At 39.0% G+C, this 20,157-nt stretch overlaps 1 protein-coding gene across 2 annotated transcripts; it reads left to right on the top strand.

Moving 5' to 3' along the window:
- Window positions 1–27: 27 nt before the first annotated feature.
- NRAS (NRAS proto-oncogene, GTPase) lies at window positions 28–12,303 on the top strand. 2 transcript variants are annotated; one of them, XM_034930093.3, is made up of 8 exons: window positions 28–145; window positions 623–750; window positions 2,823–3,001; window positions 6,288–6,344; window positions 7,050–7,209; window positions 8,127–8,250; window positions 8,589–8,627; window positions 8,731–12,303. In XM_034930093.3, exons 2-6 carry the CDS (start codon window positions 640–642, stop codon window positions 8,244–8,246), a joined length of 627 nt encoding a protein of 208 aa, XP_034785984.1. In that variant the 5' UTR covers window positions 28–145; window positions 623–639; the 3' UTR covers window positions 8,247–8,250; window positions 8,589–8,627; window positions 8,731–12,303. The 2 variants fall into 2 exon arrangements, with proteins under 2 accessions (XP_034785984.1, XP_008971793.1); XM_008973545.4 differs by lacking the exon at window positions 6,288–6,344.
- Window positions 12,304–20,157: the final 7,854 nt, after the last annotated feature.

The raw sequence follows: 20,157 nt of genomic DNA, 5'->3' as shown, positions 1-20,157 counted from the left end.
GCCTGGGGCGCCGACTGATTACGTAGCGGGCGGGGCCGGAAGTGCCGCTCCTTGGTGGGGGCTGTTCATGGCGGTTCCGGGGTCTCCAACATTTTTCCCGGCTGTGGTCCTAAATCTGTCCAAAGCAGAGGCAGTGGAGCTTGAGGTAAGTTTATCTCATGCATAGTGTTCGGCTTTGGGCTGTGGAATGTTCAGGCGTTTCACTGATGCCAGAAATCGAGCAGAATCTGTCAGCTGGAGACAAAGGCCTTGGGCGGGGGTCCTTCCATTTGGTGCCTACGTGGGGAGATCTTTGGAGACAGGGAGAATGGGAAGGAGTTGCGGCCTGGAGGCTTCCTGCTAGAGCAGAGAAGCCTTCGGGGAGTAAAAGTAAGGGGGATTTCCATTGCTTAGGCTGAGGGCGGGGCCCAAGGACTGTTGAAAAATAGCTAAGGATGGGGGTTGCTAGAAAACTACTCCAGAAGTGTGAGGCCGATGTTAGTCCAGTGTTTTTGCGTTCTCTAGTCACTTTAAGAACCAAATGGAAGGTCACACTAGGGTTTTCATTTCTATTGATTATAGAAAGCTTTAAAGTACTGTAGATGTGGCTCGCCAATTAACCCTGATTACTGGTTTCCAACAGGTTCTTGCTGGTGTGAAATGACTGAGTACAAACTGGTGGTGGTTGGAGCAGGTGGTGTTGGGAAAAGCGCACTGACAATCCAGCTAATCCAGAACCACTTTGTAGATGAATATGATCCCACCATAGAGGTGAGGCCCAGTGGTAGCCCGCTGACCTGATCCTGTCTCTCACTTGTCGGATCATCTTTACCCATATTCTGTATTAAAGGAATAAGAGGAGAGAAAGTAAAAAGTTATTTTGGGTATACATTCAGTTATGCAATAAGCTTAACGTGTTTATAGAGAACAGTTCATTTTTATTAGCTGCTGAAGTTTCTAAAACCTGTCCAGTTTTTAACAGTTCTGTAAACTATTGCAAACTCAGTGTTGAGTTCATTCATGAGTTTCTTCATATATAACGGCTCTATTACATGAGAAACACAGGCCATAGTAGCGAGACTGTCTGATTGTATGGGAGATAATAGGATGGAGATAAAGGATTCAGAGATGAGTGTTCTTCAATATTTATTTATTAGCTAGTTGAAGCAGCTGAGACCAGATGATTGGAGTAGCAAGAACTTGAGATTTTTAGTCTTTATGCCTAGGATTTTGGTCCCTGTTTGCAGTTTATTTAGTTGTGTGATATTGAGCAACTGAATCTCTCCCAACCTCATTTTCCTCATGTTTTAAATTACCATAAACTTGTCCTGCCTACCACACAGGGATGTTATGGAAAGTTAAATAATATATTTAAGTTATTTATGAATGGTAAAGCACTATGTAATAGTACTTAGGGATTCTATTGTTATTATGAGAGTTCATGGTACAGATTGTCTTCAGTAAGTGGCACCTAAGGCTCTTTAAATAAAGGGTTTTGCCGGACACGGTGGCTCACGCCTGTAATCCCAGCACTTTGGGAGGCTGAGGCAGGCGGATCACAAGGTCAGGAGTTCAAGACCAGCCTGATCAACATGGTAAAACCCCGTCTCTACTAAAAATACAAAAATTAGCTGGGTGTGGTGGCACGCACCTGTAATCCCAGCTACTCAGGAGGCTGAGGTGGGAGAATCGCTTGAACTCAAGAGGCAGAGGGTGCAGTGAGCCGAGATCACACCACAGACCTCCAGCCTGGGCAACAGAGCGAGACTCCGTCTCAAAAAATAAATAAATAGATAAATAAATAAAGGGTTTTGTAATTTTGTTCAGTTTAGAAATGCCTAACTTTAGAGATTATTTTAATCAACACCTGGCCTCCCTCCCATCTGGCTACTCGTGTTTAATTGATGCAAACTAACTCTAATGTAGCCACTATAAAAAATTGGTTGCTAACCCTTGGCAAAATCTTTATTTTGAGCTTAACAGCTTTAATATTTTACATGAAATGTTTAATATTTTAATTAAATATTTTTAAATGTTTGATTTATTGAGCAATTTACATAAGTAAAATACATAAATTTTATGTCTACAGCCCAGTGCTTTTTGCGTTTCTATATAGTCATGTAGCTACCACCCGGATAACAGTATAGAGCACTTCCAGTACTCCAGAGAGTTCTCCAAGTGTGATGACATTAAAATACAAGTAAAAGTCCTGTTGCCATAAAACCAAAATGAAAGTATTTTTTATATGATCTATGCATGTTTGTCTTCCTGAGAAATTAATCATAACTATACCTTGTTTGGAACCTTTAAGAATTTGATTCAGGAATATTTCCCAAAGGTACATCTGTCATGATAAAAAAAAACCTTCTCTGAAACAAAGGTATTTGTATATTTAGTCATAAACACAAATGATGTATATAGGGCCAGGTTATAATTGGTGGAGGTATGTTTAGATTTCTTTAAGTAAAATAAACAGCACAAATAAAACAGTCCAGTTCATAGCTTAGTGAAATACACTAGGTACTTAATCTGTAGCCTCCTGGCTGCAGTAGAGTTGTCATTTGAGTTACTGTGTTTTCTTAATCTTTTCCAGGAACAGAGTGACCATATTTCTTTTCTGCAGGCATATAGAATTTGGTGGGTTTTCTTTTATGTAGGGTGATATTGGATACTTTTTGTTTGTGATTATATACTAGCAATTTGAGGGACAAACCAGATAGGCAGAAATGGGCTTGAATAGTTAGATGCTTATTTAACCTTGGCAATAGCATTGTATTCCCTGTGGTTTTTAATAAAAATTGAACTTCCCTCCCTCCCTGCCCCCTTACCCTCCACACCCCCAGGATTCTTACAGAAAACAAGTGGTTATAGATGGTGAAACCTGTTTGTTGGACATACTGGATACAGCTGGACAAGAAGAGTACAGTGCCATGAGAGACCAATACATGAGGACAGGCGAAGGCTTCCTCTGTGTATTTGCCATCAATAATAGCAAGTCATTTGCGGATATTAACCTCTACAGGTACTAAGAGCATTATTTTCTCTGAAAGGATGATCTTTGTGTTCTGAATCTTTATGGGGAAATGAGGTTACCACACTAGGGAAGATAGAGCTTTTTAATTATGGGAAGAGTTGGTTTTAGGTTGTTTGACATTGAGAATCTAGGGTAATTACTGAAAGTTAATACTGGAATTTATTTTACATAATATACTGTTACTATAAAGTTTGATAATACATAAGTGAAGCTTGCTACTGGGAATGACTTGGAACCAGAGTTGTTGTAATTTGAGATCACAAAGGAATTTCAGAGAGGAAAACATCTCCAAGAAACATCTTTCAGTATGTAATGGAAAAGATAGGCCAGGCACAGTGGCTCACACCTGGAATGTCAGTGCTTTGGGAGGCCAAGGCGGGAGGATCACTTTCAGCCCAGGAGTTGGAGACCAGCCTGGGCAACAGAGCAAGACCCTGTCTCTACAAAAATAAAAATAAAAAAATTAGTCACACATGGTGGCAGCTACTCGGGAGGCGGAGGTGGGAGGATCACATGAGCTCAGGAGGTCGAGGCATGCTTACTCCACTGCACTGCTGCACTCCAGCCTAATCAACAGAGCAAGATTCTGTCTCCAAAAAAAATAAAAAATAAAATGATAGGAGTAAGCAAATAGGAAGTCCATAAAGATGAAAACAAAGCAAGGGAACATAAAGATAGACTTTGTCCATAGAACCATAAAGTTTCAAAGCTAGATTGGACCATAAAAATTGTAGTACAATATTCTTATTTTGCAGAATCAGAAACAGAGTTCAGAATGTCGTTTGTTAGGTTTTGGAGTCAGGATTGTTATTAGTAGCAGAGCCAGGACCAAAAACCCAAAGCTCCTTTTTCTTAGCACAGTGTTCTTAAACAGAATAATATAATGGTTAAGAATGAGAACTCTGCCTGGATTGAAACCTAGCTCTGTTTATTAGCGACGTGACTCAGGGGCTATGTGGCTTTCCTAACCTATAATATGGAAATAATAATACCTACCTCATAGAGTTGTGAAGATTACAGTTTTAATAAATACGCAAATCACTCAGAATAGTGCCTGGCACACAGTAAATGCTACTTAAGTGTTCTGCCTAAAGGCTTGAGTCTTGGCTTATTTTCTATCCATGTGAAGATGTCTGCTCTCAAAAGCAGATTGGTCCAACACTGAATTCAAGTGTTCTTTTCCTAACCTGTTGTACTTCCCATTTTTTTTTTGTCTAAAAGTAATAGCAGTACTTAATAAAATGCCCACACTTGGCATGCATCTAATAAATGTTTTTTGAATTTCTAGAAGTCATTTTTCTTCTTTCTTATAAGAAATTTATTCATTTTTCTATATGCCTTAGCTCAAACCAAAGAGTATTTAAAACATCTTATGAAAATGCATATAGTAGAGCAAGATAAAATTAATGAAAAATAGGCTTAAGTGAGACCAAAAAAATAAGGGTAAAATAAACAAATTTAGGAGTGAGCATATTCTGTGATTGTGCATGAAGTTCCAGTGACTTTCTAAAGGTGGACTACAAATTTGGTCACTGTTGTGAAAAGGAAAGTAGCCAGCTGAAAGATTCAGTATCTGTATGCTGAAAGCCGTTAAGTTGCTCAGACTAGAAGGAAATTTTCCCATGGATCCTCAAAGAGGCTTGTTTAATGTAAAAATCAGTAGTAACCTGACAGTGACATGGTCCAGGTACTTTAGGCTGTCTTATCCCTTAATGTAGGCTATTACCATCAAGCACAGTTTTGCAAATAGCCAGTGGAATGTAGTTCAGATACATGACTTTGTGGGTAATCCAGGGGTAGAGACTAAAACAGTACTGTGCAGTATGTGGTTATTTACAGTTAATTAAGATTAAATAAAATTTAAAAATTAGTTCCTTGACCACCAAATGCTCAATAGCTACTAGTAGGTACCATGTTGAACAGTACAGATATAGACCATTTCCATCATCACATAAAGTACTGTTGGATTGTGTTGGTCAAGACAATCTAAAGCAATTGTTTCCCAGGTGTGCTGTGTGGTGTGTCTTACATGTCATTGAAAGGGGTGCTGTCAGGAGTTCTAGATGCTTCAGCCTCCCTTTACTAAGAGCAGTTCTTATGTTTTCTATTTTGTCGCTTGGGCTTCCAGATACAATGTTTCGTTTTAGTTTTTTTTTTTGTTTTTTTGTTTTTTTGAGACTGAGTTTCGCTCTGGTTGCCCAAGCTGGATGGAGTACGGTGGTGCGATCGCGGCTCACTGCAACCTCCGCCTCCCGGGTTCGAGAGATTCTCCTGCCTCAGCTTCCCGAGTAGCTGGAATTACAGGCGTCCACCACCATGCCCGACTAATTTTTTTTGTATTTTTAGTAGACATGGGGTTTCACCATGTTGGCCGGGCTGGTTTCAAACTCCTGACCTCAGGTGATCCACCCGCCTCGGCCTCCCAGAGGGCTGGGATTACAGGTGTGAACCACCGTGCCCGGCCTGTTTTAGTTTTTTAGAGATGGAGTCTCCCTCTGTTGCCCAAGCCAGAGTGCGGTGGCATGACACTCTCAGGGTTCAACCTCTCAGGGATCAAGGGATCCTCCCACCTCAGCTTCCTGAGTAGCTGGAACCACAGGCACATGTGCCACCATGCCCAGCTAATTTTTGTATTTTTTGTAGAAGCAAGGTTTCACCATGTTGCCCAGGCTGGTCTCGGACTCCTAGGTCAAGTGATCCTCCCACCTGAATCTCCCAGAGTGCTAAGACTATAGGCGGGAGTCACCATGCCCAGCTTCATCTACAATTTATTTGAAGAAAATGTTTGAGCACCACCCATCTTGAAAAGTGATAGACTGCCTTCCATTAAATACTGTCACACCTAGTTATTTAGCAACAGTGAGCTTCACTTTTTATACTTTAGACCTTAATCTAAAGGGTGATTTCTAGTTGCCAATTAAATCCAGAGCCAAGCTCTTTGGAGAATCCAGGAGCCTCACTAGGTCATGTGTCAGGATAAAATACCCATCCACTCCCATTAGAAGGTGAGCTTGTACTTATGGCTTCCTGATGGCTGCTGCAACAAGTCTAAAGCAGTCTCCTTAGTATACAATGTCTTCTCTAAGTGGTAGAAAAAAGCAAAAATACTAGAAGTTAATAGGGCTACATAAAATTTGCTAGTTTCTTTTTTGCCCTAGCCATTTATTCCTTCCTGAAATCTTGTCTTTCTCTCACTCTCTCTTTCTTTCTCTTTTTCTTTTCTCTTTTCTTTTCTTTCTTCCCTTTCTTTTCTTTCTTTTTTCCTGTTGCCCAGGCTGGAGTGCAGTGGAACAATTATGGCTCACTGCAGCCTTGACCTTTCTGGACCCAGGTGATCCTCCCACCTCAGTCTCCCAATTAGCTGGGACTACAGGCATGCGCCACCACACCCAGCTATAATATATATTGTATATATATTTTTTATTTATAAATATATAAATATATATTTATATGTGTAAATTATATATATTTATATATTATAAATTATATATAAATATATATTTATATATTATATATATTTATTTTTATATATTATATATATTTATATATATATATATTTTGGGGGGGGTTGGGGGGGATGGAGTCTCACTCTGTCGCCCAGGCTAGAGTGTAGTGGCGTGATCTTGGCTCACTGCAATCTTCGCCTCCCAGGTTCAAGCGATTCTCCTGCCTCAGCTTCCCGAGTAGCTGGGACTATAGGCGCCTGCCACCACACCTGGCTAATTTTTGTATTTTTAGTAGAGATGGGGTTTCACCATATTGGCCAGGCTGGTCTTGAACTCCTGACCTTGTGATCTGCCCACCTCAACCTCCCAAAGTGCTGGGAATACAGGCATGAGCCACTGCACCCAGCCTAATTTTTATATTTTTTTGTAGAGACCGGGTTTTGCCATGTTGCCCAGGCTAATCTCAAACTCCTGGGTTCAAGCAGTCTGCCCTCCTCAGCCTCCCAAAGTGCTGAGATTGCAGGCATGAGCCACTGCACCCAGCCTAATCTTGTTTTTCTTATGTTCTGATAATATATTCCCGTTTTTAGGGAGCAGATTAAGCGAGTAAAAGACTCGGATGATGTACCTATGGTGCTAGTGGGAAACAAGTGTGATTTGCCAACAAGGACAGTTGATACAAAACAAGCCCACGAACTGGCCAAGAGTTACGGGATTCCATTCATTGAAACCTCAGCCAAGACCAGACAGGTATGGTACAGCTTTCAGCATTTGTGCAAGAGTTTGCATCAGTTGATTAACTCTGGTAGAGATGTGATCCATATTCATATTCTTTGTTGTTATGCATTTTTTTCATTTTTATTTTTTTATGTTTTTTTTTTTTTAGGCAGAGTCTCACTCTGTCTTCTAAGCTGGAGTGCAGTGGTGTGATCGATCTCAGCTCACTGCAGCCTCTGTCTCTTGGGTTCAAGTGATTCTCCTGCCTCAGCCTCCCAAGTAGCTGGGACTATGGGCGCATCATCATGCCCGGCTAATTTTTGTACTTTTAGTAGAGACGGGGTTTTACCATGTTGCCCAGGCTGGTCTCGAACTCCTGGCCTCAAGCAATCCTCCCACCTGGACCTCCCAGAGTGCTGGGATTACAGGCGTGAGCCACCACGCCCGGCCTGTTGTTAGTCATTTTTAGTAGTGTTCTTTTTCTTAACGCTTGTTTAAACCCAAAATGAACTTACTAATATTCTGTTATGGCATGTTTACTCCTGCATTAACATCCACAAATATTTCTTGGGAAGATCCTTGACTAAAAATATTTATAAACGTTAGTTATTTCTCTGTCAACACCAGCCCGTTTAGGGCTTAAGCCTCCTGAATGGAGTCTTTAGTTTAATGTAGTTTTGTTCCGTGTTTCTCACATTACCCTTTTCCTTTGCATGAATGTTTATTTGGCAAAATGTGCCATTTTTATATCAGCCTGTTCTTGTGATTCAATAGGAATGTGAAATTTAGTGTTCTCTTCCTTAAATCACCATATTTTATTTTATCAGCTATTCGTTTAGTAATTGGAATCTTATGTCCACATAAAGAGATACAAATGCAAGAGAGCTTATAATTTGGATTGTGTCCGTTAAGCTAGCTCTCTCTTTTTTTTTCATTTTTTCCTTTTATAGGGTGTTGAAGATGCTTTTTACACACTGGTAAGAGAAATACGCCAGTACCGAATGAAAAAACTCAACAGCAGTGATGATGGGACTCAGGGTTGTATGGGATTGCCATGTGTGGTGATGTAACAAGGTGAGCATATGGTTTCTTGGCACAATTACAAATCTTAGTATATAGTATTGGGCAATTTGGAGGAGTGCTGGTGTTATTGTCTATATGTTTTTTGAGTTTCTGCCTATCCTCTTCTGCACATTTTCCATATGACACCCTTTCTGAAAGTACTGAGGTCTAAAGTGTTTAAAACATTTGATTATTCCACAGGTATCTTTATATTTTTGGTAACATTAGAAATTATAAGACATTATTTATGAAATGTAGGCATACCCTATTCCTGGCAATGACCAGGAATTTGAAGGATCACTACTTTGAAACTAGTTAATAAGGACATGGTTTCTGTTCTTTTTTTACAGATACTTTTAAAGTTTTGTCAGAAAAGAGCCACTTTCAAGGTAGGACAAGTTTGGAAATGTATTCTCATTCCTGTTAATTTTGTATACTTGTTTTTCTTATACTCTGAATGTGTCACTTATACAAATTCTGTTTCTATTTCAGCTGCACTGACACCCTGGTCCTGACTTCCCTGGAGGAGAAGTATTCCTGTTGCTATCTTCAGTCTCACAGAGAAGCTCCTGCTACTTCCCCAGCTCTCAGTAGTTTAGTACAATAATCTCTATTTGAGAAGTTCTCAGAATAACTACCTCCTCACTTGGCTGTCTGACCAGAGAATGCACCTCTTGTTACTCCCTGTTATTTTTCTGCCCTGGGTTCTTCCACAGCACAAACACACCTCTGCCACCCCAGGTTTTTCATCTGAAAAGCAGTTCATGTCTGAAACAGAGAACCAAACCGCAAACGTGAAATTCTATTGAAAACAGTGTCTTGAGCTCTAAAGTAGCAACTGCTGGTGATTTTTTTTTTTCTTTTTACTGTTGAACTTAGAACTATGCTAATTTTTGGAGAAATGTCATAAATTACTGTTTTGCCAAGAATATAGTTATTATTGCTGTTTGGTTTGTTTATAATGTTATCGGCTCTATTCTCTAAACTGGCATCTGCTCTAGATTCATAAATACAAAAATGAATACTGAATTTTGAGTCTATCCTAGTCTTCACAACTTTGACGTAATTAAATCCAACTTTCACAGTGAAGTGCCTTTTTCCTAGAAGTGGTTTGTAGACTTCCTTTATAATATTTCAGTGGAATAGATGTCTCAAAAATCCTTATGCATGAAATGAATGTCTGAGATACGTCTGTGACTTATCTACCATTGAAGGAAAGCTATATCTATTTGAGAGCAGATGCCATTTTGTACATGTATGAAATTGGTTTTCCAGAAGCCTGTTTTGGGGCTTTCCCAGGAGAAAGATGAAACTGAAAGCATATGAATAATTTCACTTAATTTTTACCTAATCTCCACTTTTTTCATAGGTTACTGCCTATACAATGTATGTAATTTGTTTCCCCTAGCTTACTGATAAACCTAATATTCAATGAACTTCCATTTGTATTCAAATTTGTGTCATACCAGAAAGCTCTGCATTTGCAGATGTTCAAATATTGTAAAACTTTGGTGCATTGTTATTTAATAGCTGTGATCAGTGATTTTCAAACCTCAAATATAGTATATTAACAAATTACATTTTCACTGTATATCATGGTATCTTAATGATGTATATAATTGCCCTCAATCCCCTTCTCACCCCACCCTCTACAGCTTCCCCCACAGCAATAGGGGCTTGATTATTTCAGTTGAGTAAAGCATGGTGCTAATGGACCAGGGTCACAGTTTCAAAACTTGAACAATCCAGTTAGCATCACAGAGAAAGAAATTCTTCTGCATTTGCTCATTGCACCAGTAACTCCAGCTAGTAATTTTGCTAGGTAGCTGCAGTTAGCCCTGCAAGGAAAGAAGAGGTCAGTTAGCACAAACCCTTTACCATGACTGGAAAACTCAGTATCACATATTTAAACATTTTTTTTTTCTTTTAGCCATGTAGAAACTCTGAATTAAGCCAATATTCTCATTTGAGAATGAGGATGTCTCAGCTGAAAAACGTTTTAAATTCTCTTTATTCATAATGTTCTTTGAAGGGTTTAAAACAAGATGTTGATAAATCTAAGCTGATGAGTTTGCTCAAAACAGGAAGTTGAAATTGTTGAGACAGGAATGGAAAATATAATTAATTGATACCTATGAGGATTTGGAGGCTTGGCATTTTAATTTGCAGATAATACCCTGGTAATTCTCATGAAAAATAGACTTGGATAACTTTTGATAAAAGACTAATTCCAAAATGGCCACTTTGTTCCTGTCTTTAATATCTAAATACTTACTGAGGTCCTCCATCTTCTATATTATGAATTTTCATTTATTAAGCAAATGTCATATTACCTTGAAATTCAGAAGAGAAGAAACGTATACTGTGTCCAGAGTATAATGAACCTGCAGAGTTGTGCTTCTTACTGCTAATTCTGGGAGCTTTCACAGTACTGTCATCATTTGTAAATGGAAATTCTGCTTTTCTGTTTCTGCTCCTTCTGGAGCAGTGTTACTCTGTAATTTTCCTGAGGCTTATCACCTCAGTCATTTTTTTTTAAATGTCTGTGATTGGCAGTGATTCTTTTTCTTAAAAATCTATTAAATTTGATGTCAAATTAGGGAGAAAGATAGTTACTCATCTTGGGCTCTTGTGCCAATAGCCCTTGTATGTATGTACTTAGAGTTTTCCAAGTATGTTCTAAGCACAGAAGTTTCTAAATGGGGCCAAAATTCAGACTTGAGTATGTTCTTTGAATACCTTAAGAAGTTACAATTAGCCAGGCATGGTGGCCCGTGCCTGTAGTCCCAGCTACTTGAGAGGCTGAGGCAGGAGAATCACTTCAACCCAGGAGGTGGAGGTTACAGTGAGCAGAGATCGTGCCACTGCACTCCCGCCTGGGTGACAAGAGAGACTTGTCTCCAAAAAAAAAGTTACACCTAGATGTGAATTTTGGCACAAAGGAGTGACAAACTTATAGTTAAAAGCTGAATAACTTCAGTGTGGTATAAAACGTGGTTTTTAGGCTATGTTTGTGATTGCTGAAAAGAATTCTAGTTTACCTCAAAATCCTTCTCTTTCCCCAAATTAAGTGCCTGGCCAGCTGTCATAAATTACATATTCCTTTTGGTTTTTTTAAAGGTTACATGTTCAAGAGTGTGAAAATAAGATGTTCTGTCTGAAGGCTACCATGCCGGATCTGTAAATGAACCTGTTAAATGCTGTATTTGCTCCAACAGCTTACTATAGAATGTTACTTAATACAATATCATACTTATTACAATTTTTACTATAGGAGTGTAATAGGTAAAATCAATCTCTATTTTAGTGGGCCGATGTTTAGTCTTTCACCATCCTTTAAACTGCTGTGAATTTTTTTGTCATGACTTGAAAGCAAGGATAGAGAAACACTTTAGAGATATCTGGGTTTTTTAACCATTCCAGAACTTGTGAGCATAATCATATTTGCTTTATATTTATAGTCATGAACTCCTAAGCTGGCAGCTACAACCAAGAACCAAAAAATGGTGCGTTCTGCTTCTTGTAATTCATCTCTGCTAATAAATTATAAGAAGCGAGGAAAATTAGGGAAAATATTTTATTTGGATGGTTTCTATAAACAAGGGACTATAATTCTTGTACATTATTTTTCATCTTTGCTGTTTCTTTGAGCAGTCTAATGTGCCACACAATTATCTAAGGTATTTGTTTTCTATAAGAATTGTTTTAAAAGTATTCTTGTTATCAGAGTAGTTGTATTATATTTCAAAATGTAAGATGATTTTTTAAAGCCTGAGTACTGACCTAAGATGGAATTGTATGAACTCTGCTCTGGAGGGAGGGGAGGATGTCCGTGGAAGTTGTAAGGCTTTTATTTTTTTGTGCCATCAAATATAGGTAAAAATAATTGTGCAATTCTGCTGTTTAAACAGGAAATATTGGCCTCCTTGGCCCTAAATGGAAGGGCCGATATTTTAAGTTGATTATTTTATTGTAAATTAATCCAACCTAGTTCTTTTTAATTTGGTTGAATGTTTTTCTTGTTAAATGATGTTTAAAAAATAAAAACTGGAAGTTCTTGGCTTAGTCATAATTCTTATATTCACTGAAGTGCCTTTATAGAATGCTAATATTAATTTCAAACTTTTGGATGTGACATTTGGAAGTGTTGGAATATCTGAGTTCCTCATTTCATCATAACATCAAATATATCAAAGCCTGCTTTAAAGTATTACCTTGGGGATGATTCATAGCTATTTGTCAGATTTGCATACATTAAGATGCCATTGGAGCTCTTTTGTCTCATTTTTGCATTACTGCACAATCTAGCAATCTTGGTATAGGTGGAGGAGCATTGATGCTAGGGGCTGGAGAACTTGAGGCCCAATATAATTTTACTACGCCGGCCCAGTTTCTTCACTTGCAAAATAGAAGAGTTGAATTAGGATATATCAGATTTCCCAACCTTAAGGAGACTTTAAAAAGAATAATATCAAACCTAGGCATTTTCAACTAACACTGGAATACTAATTTTGGAGACCTTGGTTTACTCTACCAAAGACATCAAAATTTTTTTTCACTTTTTTTTCGGAAAAGGAGGCAGGGAAGGTAGGTCATTAACATGTGGCTGAAGTAAGCTTGGGAAAACCAATTTTAAATGACAATATTTTTTCTAGCTAGGACAACTAGAAAGAGTAAATATTTTAATTATAAAATGTATTTGAAAAAGAAATAGAATTAGGGAATTTGTATCTTTCAACCTATCACCTCATATAGAGACCTAGGTGATAGTTTGAGAGAGAAACATACAAAGTCCACAGTTCTATTTCTTTTTCATATACATTTTACAAAAATTTGTTCTAATGTTTGACCCTCTAATCACGGAAAAGAGGAAAGGACGTTTTCTGGTGAGAACTGCTGTTCTGTTCAGCAAAATAAAGCTACAGAAACAAATAATGAGAAGGTACCTAAAGAAGCTTGTTTATTTGGAATATGAGGGAACCTCCTGTGCATCTCTGTGCTATTAAGGTTTCTGTTCTCATAAGCAATATTTAAGGTCACTGAAAGGCCAACATAGTTGCATGAGTTATTTGATACCCATAAATACATGAGAAGAGGCCAAGAGGCCTTGCTAGTGATCATTTCGCAAAACTGAGGATGTCCAGCTCCATGAGAGCACAGAGAGAATCAATGTCCAGTTTCCAAGTGGGAAGGGTATGCTTTGTAATGCTTTTAAAAGTAACTGGGCAGTGAAATGTGACCCTTTACCTTAATAAAAGACAGCTGGAACTTCAGGAACTTACAAAATAGAGAGAAATATTCTTTCCAGTTGCAAAAGGAACATAAGAGAGTTCAGATTCATGAACCAAGAGTTGAGTTGACCATTCTTATTTGCAGTTGAATTCTACCATATGATTTACTTCACACTTGCACCGAAATAGTCTATTATAAACTACTGGTGTTGGGGGTAGGGCGGGAGTGGGAATGGGGAATGAAGGGGAGGAATGAACTTAGTCTCTTAACTAGTATAAATTCAGATTACCATCAACTCGTAGAAGCCATATGAAGTAAAAATGGGTAGCACCTGCAACACTGGGACTTAGCGTGCTATTAAATGTTTCTAAAGATAGAGGCATGTAGCTACATGTCTGATAGGGGAGGATGTGGTTGTAGCTAGCAGTTGCCTACTAGCAGGCTTCTTTATTTGCAGCAGCCTGAAATACCCAGGTTAGGAAAAGCAATCTTCCAGAATGGATGCTGTGGACATGGTACAATTGGCGCTATTGATACTTTCTATAGGAGCTTGAAATGTGTGGATTGTAATTAAGTCTGAAAGAAAACTTGCACTTGATTTTAAAACATTTTCTTATAAATCAATTCACATTTATAACTGAGACCCAACATTCCTGATAGGAATATTTTTGTAAATCAATGGTATGAAGTGTAAAGACATGTTGAAAGTTAGAAGAAGAGATCTTTTAAGTGTATGCTTGTTTTGGCTGTGAAGCTGAGGGGTTTGACATTTACTATTAAAGTTCAAAATAAAACTAGCATGGCATATGAAGTAGAATTACCAAGGCCTGTGTTTCTCTAAGAGAACCATATTTGGATCCCCTGTGAGGCATAGCCATAAGCCCTAACAAAATGTTTTTGTTACACTGGTTTGGTACATTTTCCTTAAGACTTTCCTACCTAATTTATTTATGTATCTAGCCCCTGTGCTGCTCTGGGCATACAGCAGTGAATCTGACAGATACTGGTTCCTTATGAATCTTTTATATTCTACTGAGTCTCCCCAGAAACCTCTAAAACAAAATTTCTTAATTGCAATTTTGTGATTATTTCAAAGGTGAAGGACGGGGTTTACTGTGATATAGCTCGTTTAACCTCAGTGTTCTGGCTGCTGACCTCTGGACACTGTCCATAGTCACCTTCCCTGATTTTCCTGCAAGTCCTCTTGGCTATCCAAGATGCAGCATATACTGACTCACAACTCACTGCTACTTGGGCCTCTCCTTTTCAAGTCAAGGCTATGTAGAAACAGAAACCAATATTTTTATATTGCTTCAAAAATGTCAAAGTGCTTTTGCATATCTTATTTTATCCTTCACATCCATATCAAGTAGGAATCATCTCCATTTTACTGATGAGAAAACTGAATCCCCTAAAAATGTATTGATTTTATCTAAAATTCAAACCCAGGTCTCCCGATTTCCAGAATCTGCTTTTTTTGATTCACTAGTAGGTTTTTTTTGTTTGTTTTGTTTTTGTTTTTGTTTTGAGACAGGGTCTGGCTCTGTCACCCGGGCTGGAGTGCAGTGGCTCCATCTCAGCTCACTACAACCTCCGCCTCCCAGGCTCAAGCAATTCTCCCACCTCAGCTTCCTGGTAGCTGGGACTACAGGTGCACCACCATGCCTAGCTGATTTTTTGTAGAGAAGGGGTTTTGCCATGTTGCCCCTGCTGGTCTCGAACTCCTGAGCTCAAGCAATCTGCTTGCCTCAGCCTCCCAAAGTGCTGGGATTACAGGCATGAGCCACCATGCCCAGCCACTAGTAGTTTTTAAACCATGCTGTTCAAAGTCCTTGGAGTGTAAAGGAGACTTTGCAGAGAGGCTGAACGGCTGTGGTTCTGCTCCTCCTCCCTTGTCCCCCAACTTCAAGGAAGGAGGAGGAGGTAGGGTGAAGAGCAGGTTGGGGAAAAGTGGGAGTTCCCAACAAGTTTCACACCAGATTAATTCCACGTTCATCTCTTTCATTTTAGGCTTTCATTCAAGATTTAGTTTGAGGCTGGGCATGGTGGCTCACACTTGGAATCTAGCACTTTGAGAGGCCAAGGTGGGAGGATCGCTTGAGGCCAGGAATTCAAGACCAGCCTGGGAAACATAGCAAGACCCTGTCTCTACAATGTTTTAAAACTTAGCTACCCCCACACCTGTTGTAGTCCTAGCTATTCAGGAAACTGAGGCAGGAGGGTCACTTGATCCCAGGAGTTTGAGGCTGCAGTAAGCTATGATAGCACCACTGCATTCCAGCTTGGCCCACAGAGTGAGACCCTGTCTCTAGTGGGGGGAAAAAATCTTTAGTTTAAAAAAAAGATTTCATACGTAAAACTATGAAAACCACTTGACTTCACCAATCTACTTCTACAACCATCTATCAAACTGGGAATCACTAGATCACATCCTCATGTCTAGTCCAGATCCCAATATTCTATAGACACAATCATGTTCATTGCACTCTACATAATAGTGAGATGGTGTATAATACAGTGCTTAAGAGCCCCCACTCTGGAGCCAGAATACCTTGCCTTGAATGCCACTTCTACCACTTATTAGTTGTATGACCTTGAGCAAGTCAACCTCTCCATACCTGAAGTTTTTCAACTGTAACATGGAAGAAATAATAGTTCTTCAAAAGACTATTGTGAAAATTAAATAATATATATATAGTATGAATATATATATAGTATAAATAATATATAGTATAAACAACATCAACAAGAAACAATAACTTAGAACACTATCTAACACTGTTTTTATTGCAGGGACCCCATAGTACGCCTCCCTCCCTCTCTCCTCTAACAGAACATAGTACACTGCTGAAGTACAGCTTGTTTTGTTTAAAGCAAATTGCTGAATTTCATTTCCATTCCAGAGACAGGAAATAAAGTCAGTTTGTCTCACGGAAAAGGATGTGTCTCAAAAATTTGACTTCTTTATTTTTAGGCGTGTGTGGGAAATTATTACTGACAGGAAAATTAGACTGAATGCAGTAAAGTAGCATGAAATTCCTCATCATTCCACAGGTTTGGTTATGCTCCAAACCAAAACGCATTCCTTAAGTATAAAGGAATTGTTACACACCTCTAAGAGGATGACAAAACCTATAGTTGCTGCTGGCAACTATGTTCCAGTTCTATTCCTAAACTGGAAGTTGTAATGAACTCAGAACTGCTCCCACTGAAGCAATGTAACAAAAAAAATGGAGCTGGCAGTTTACCGATGGTCACCCTCAGCCCCACAGAACTCTTGGGTATGCTGTCTTCTCAACCACAACTTACTGTGGGCATTGAGGCATTGAAGGATGTGGGGTGATGAACAGGTTGGAAAGAGGTGGGAGCCCCAGCAAGTTTCACAGCAAGGAGAGAGACCTGCTATAGCAGAATGGAGTTAAAGGCTTTCTGGACAACAAGGAGCCAGGCACAGTAATCTGTGTACAGTTAAGTCCTGTACAGCGTCATCTGCTTCCCACAGAGCCTCAGGTATCTCCAACTCAATGAACTACAAGAAATCTCCTATTTAAAAAGTACCTTTGTAAATTTGATATTTGGATCTTAGAATGATTTCCACTAAAATAATGTTGTAAACAATGGTTAAGTCCCTAGGTTAGCTCCAACTGATGTGGTCCATGATATAGCTGAAATATTTGCACACCAATCATTTTAAAGGACATAAAAAACAGGTAGGGGGCTAGGGGAGGGATAACATTAGAACTACCTACTGTAGGTGACGGGTTGATGGGTGCAGCAAACCACCATAGCACATGTATACCTATGTAACAAAACTGCACGTTCTGCACATGTACCCCAGAACTTAAAGTATAATTTTAAAAAAAGACATAGAAAACAATATTTTTGCTAAAACTAAAACAAAAATAGAATTCAGTGAGGCTAGTTTATCTTATATGCTGGTGCCTGAAGAAAAGCATGCTTAATTAGAGAAAAAGAATGAGTAGATAGACTTTTCCCATTAGGGGGAATTTCTGGGCATTTTCCTTGAAGGCTGCGGATGATGATACAATTGAGATTTTTATTATTGTTTTCCTTTAAATTTAGAGTTTGTTTCTTGGTGATAGAAATAATACTTGTTCATGGCAGAAAATGTACATAAGCCAAAAGAATGGGGTAAAAATCACCATCATCACACTACCCAGAAAGAGTAAGAGTGTAAACTACACAAGCTGCTTTCAATGCCTAGAGTGATATGTAAATTAATACTTTTCTTTTTTTACAAAGACAAGATTATACTATATATACATTGTTGTAATATTATTTTCACTAATAACATTTTGTGAATGTTTTTCATGTTAATATGTATTCATCTACATCATTATTTTATTGTGTGGCATTTTATTTTATGGTTATACCATGCTTTATTCAATCTTTTATTGTAGACGTGTGGGTTTTTCCTACCTTTTGACTATTATAAAGGTTTAGCTACAATAAACATTCTTGAACTACATTTTTGATTACTTACATAAAAACTTTCTTAAGAAAGTCATAAAAATAAAGGCACGGTGGCTCATGCCTATAATCCTAGCACTTCGGGAAGCCGAGGCGGGCAGATCACTTGAGGCCAGGAATTCGAGACAAGCCTGGCCAACATGGTGAAACCCTGTCTCTACTAAAAATACAAAAATTAGCCAGGCGTGGTGGCGTGCACTGTAATTCCAGCTACTCAGGAGGCTGAGGCAGGAAAATCGCTTGAACCCAGGAGACAGAGGTTGCAGTGAGCCAAGATCACCCCACTGCACTCCAGACTGGGTGACAGAGCAGGACTCCATCTCAAAAAAAAAGAGTCACTGAATGTTTCCGAACTGAGAATATAATGATCAAGTGGTGTTTTCAGAAGATTTAACCTGGTGGTATTATGCAATATGGATTGGAGGCAGGGGAAATAATTAGGAATCTATTGCAATTATCCAACTTTGAGGTAACTCATGACTTATCAGGTAGAATTACATTGGCTTCTAATAATTAAAAAAAACCTGACTAATCAGTGACTAAAACAAATTTACTTTTCCTTTTTTTTTTTTTTTTTTAAATGGAGTCTTGCTTTGTCACCAGGCTGGAGTGCAGTGGTGTGATCTCAGCTCATTGCAACCTCCACCTCCCGAGTTCAAGTGATTCTCCTGCCTCAGCCTCCCGAGTAGCTGGGACTACAAGCATGCGCCACCACACCTAGCTAATTTTTGTATTTTTAGTAGAGACGGGGTTTCACCATGTTGGCCAGGATGATCTCGATCTCTTGACCTCGTGATCTGCCTGCCTCGGCCTCCCAAAGTGCTGGGATTACAAGCATGAGCCACTGCGCCCAACCATTTTTCTTATGTATCAAGAAGTCTTCCTGGGTATGGTGATGCATGTTTGTACTCCCAGCTACTCAGGAGGCTTGGGTAGGAGGATCACTTGAGTCCAGGAGTTCTGGGCTATAGCAATCTATGCTGATCAAGTGTCCACACTAATTTCAACATCAACAGGGTGACCCTCCAGGAGCGGGGGACCACCAAGTTGCCTAAGGAGTGAACTAGCCCAGGTCTGAAACAGAGCAGGTCAAAACTCCTGTGCTGATTAGTAGTAGGATCACTCCTGTCAATAACCACTACACCCTGGCCTGAGCAACATAGTGAGACCCTGTCTCTTAAAAAAATTCCTTAATTAAACAAGAATTCTAAATATGGGAAGTCCTGAACTAATATGGTGGCTTTAGGATGCCATCAGGGACCCTAATTATTTGTTTCTGTTCAGATAGTCTTCATGTGGCTCTTGTCCTGCTCACCATTTGTGTTAAAACAATGGTTGGTTTGGAGGCCCCTATCCACATATTTCCTTTTTCAGGCAGGAAGAAGAGGAAGGGCAAAAGGCAAAACATATGCCAGCTGAGCTGGTCCCTTTTAAAAGAACTTTTGGAGACATCCCACCCAGCAATTCTGCTTACATCACTTTGGCCAGGCTGTGTCAAATGGCCGCTTCTAGCCACAAAGGAATCTAGCAAATGCTGTTTTTTGGCTGAGCACATTAATGCTCAAACCAAAGAAGTTTTTGTTTGTAAGAAAGGTAGGGAAAATGATCTTTGGGTAGGCAACAAGGGTATTTACACAATTGGAACGAGAAAATTGGAGTGTAACTTATATAAAGATAGGAATTACTGAAGGAGAAGCAGGTTCATGGAGGAAGATGCTTCGTTTGGATGTATCAATTTGTGGATACTGTTGGGAAATCCAGGTAAAAATGTAACAAAAAGGAGTTGGAAAGAAATGAACAAATATTTTGGTTCAGTAACACCTTTGTAATGTGTTGCAATATTGTTGATTGAGAGATTGGCCATAAGGCTAAGCACTAAAATATTGTTAAGTTTTGCCAACAAAAAGGCTTGTCCCAATTTTCAAAAAGAAATAGTTAATAGTAAAAAGATCATTTGGTCTATGCCCATAATTCTGTTGCTAATCTGAAGTGCCAAGCTCATCTTCAATATAAGCTGTTATAATTTAAAATTTCTGCTGAGTCTAGCAGCGTACTTTCTTTACCTAGCAGTAACTATCAAATATTTAGTCATAACTGGCCGGGCGCAGTGGCTCACGTCTGTAATCCCAGCACTTTGGGAGGCCAAGGCAGGTGGATCATGAGGTCAGGAGATCAAGACCATCCTGGCTAACACAG

This window comes from Pan paniscus, chromosome 1 (genome assembly GCF_029289425.2).
Source record: "Pan paniscus chromosome 1, NHGRI_mPanPan1-v2.0_pri, whole genome shotgun sequence".
Lineage (NCBI taxonomy): Eukaryota > Metazoa > Chordata > Mammalia > Primates > Hominidae > Pan > Pan paniscus.
This window is presented reverse-complemented; position numbering and strand designations above follow the sequence as displayed.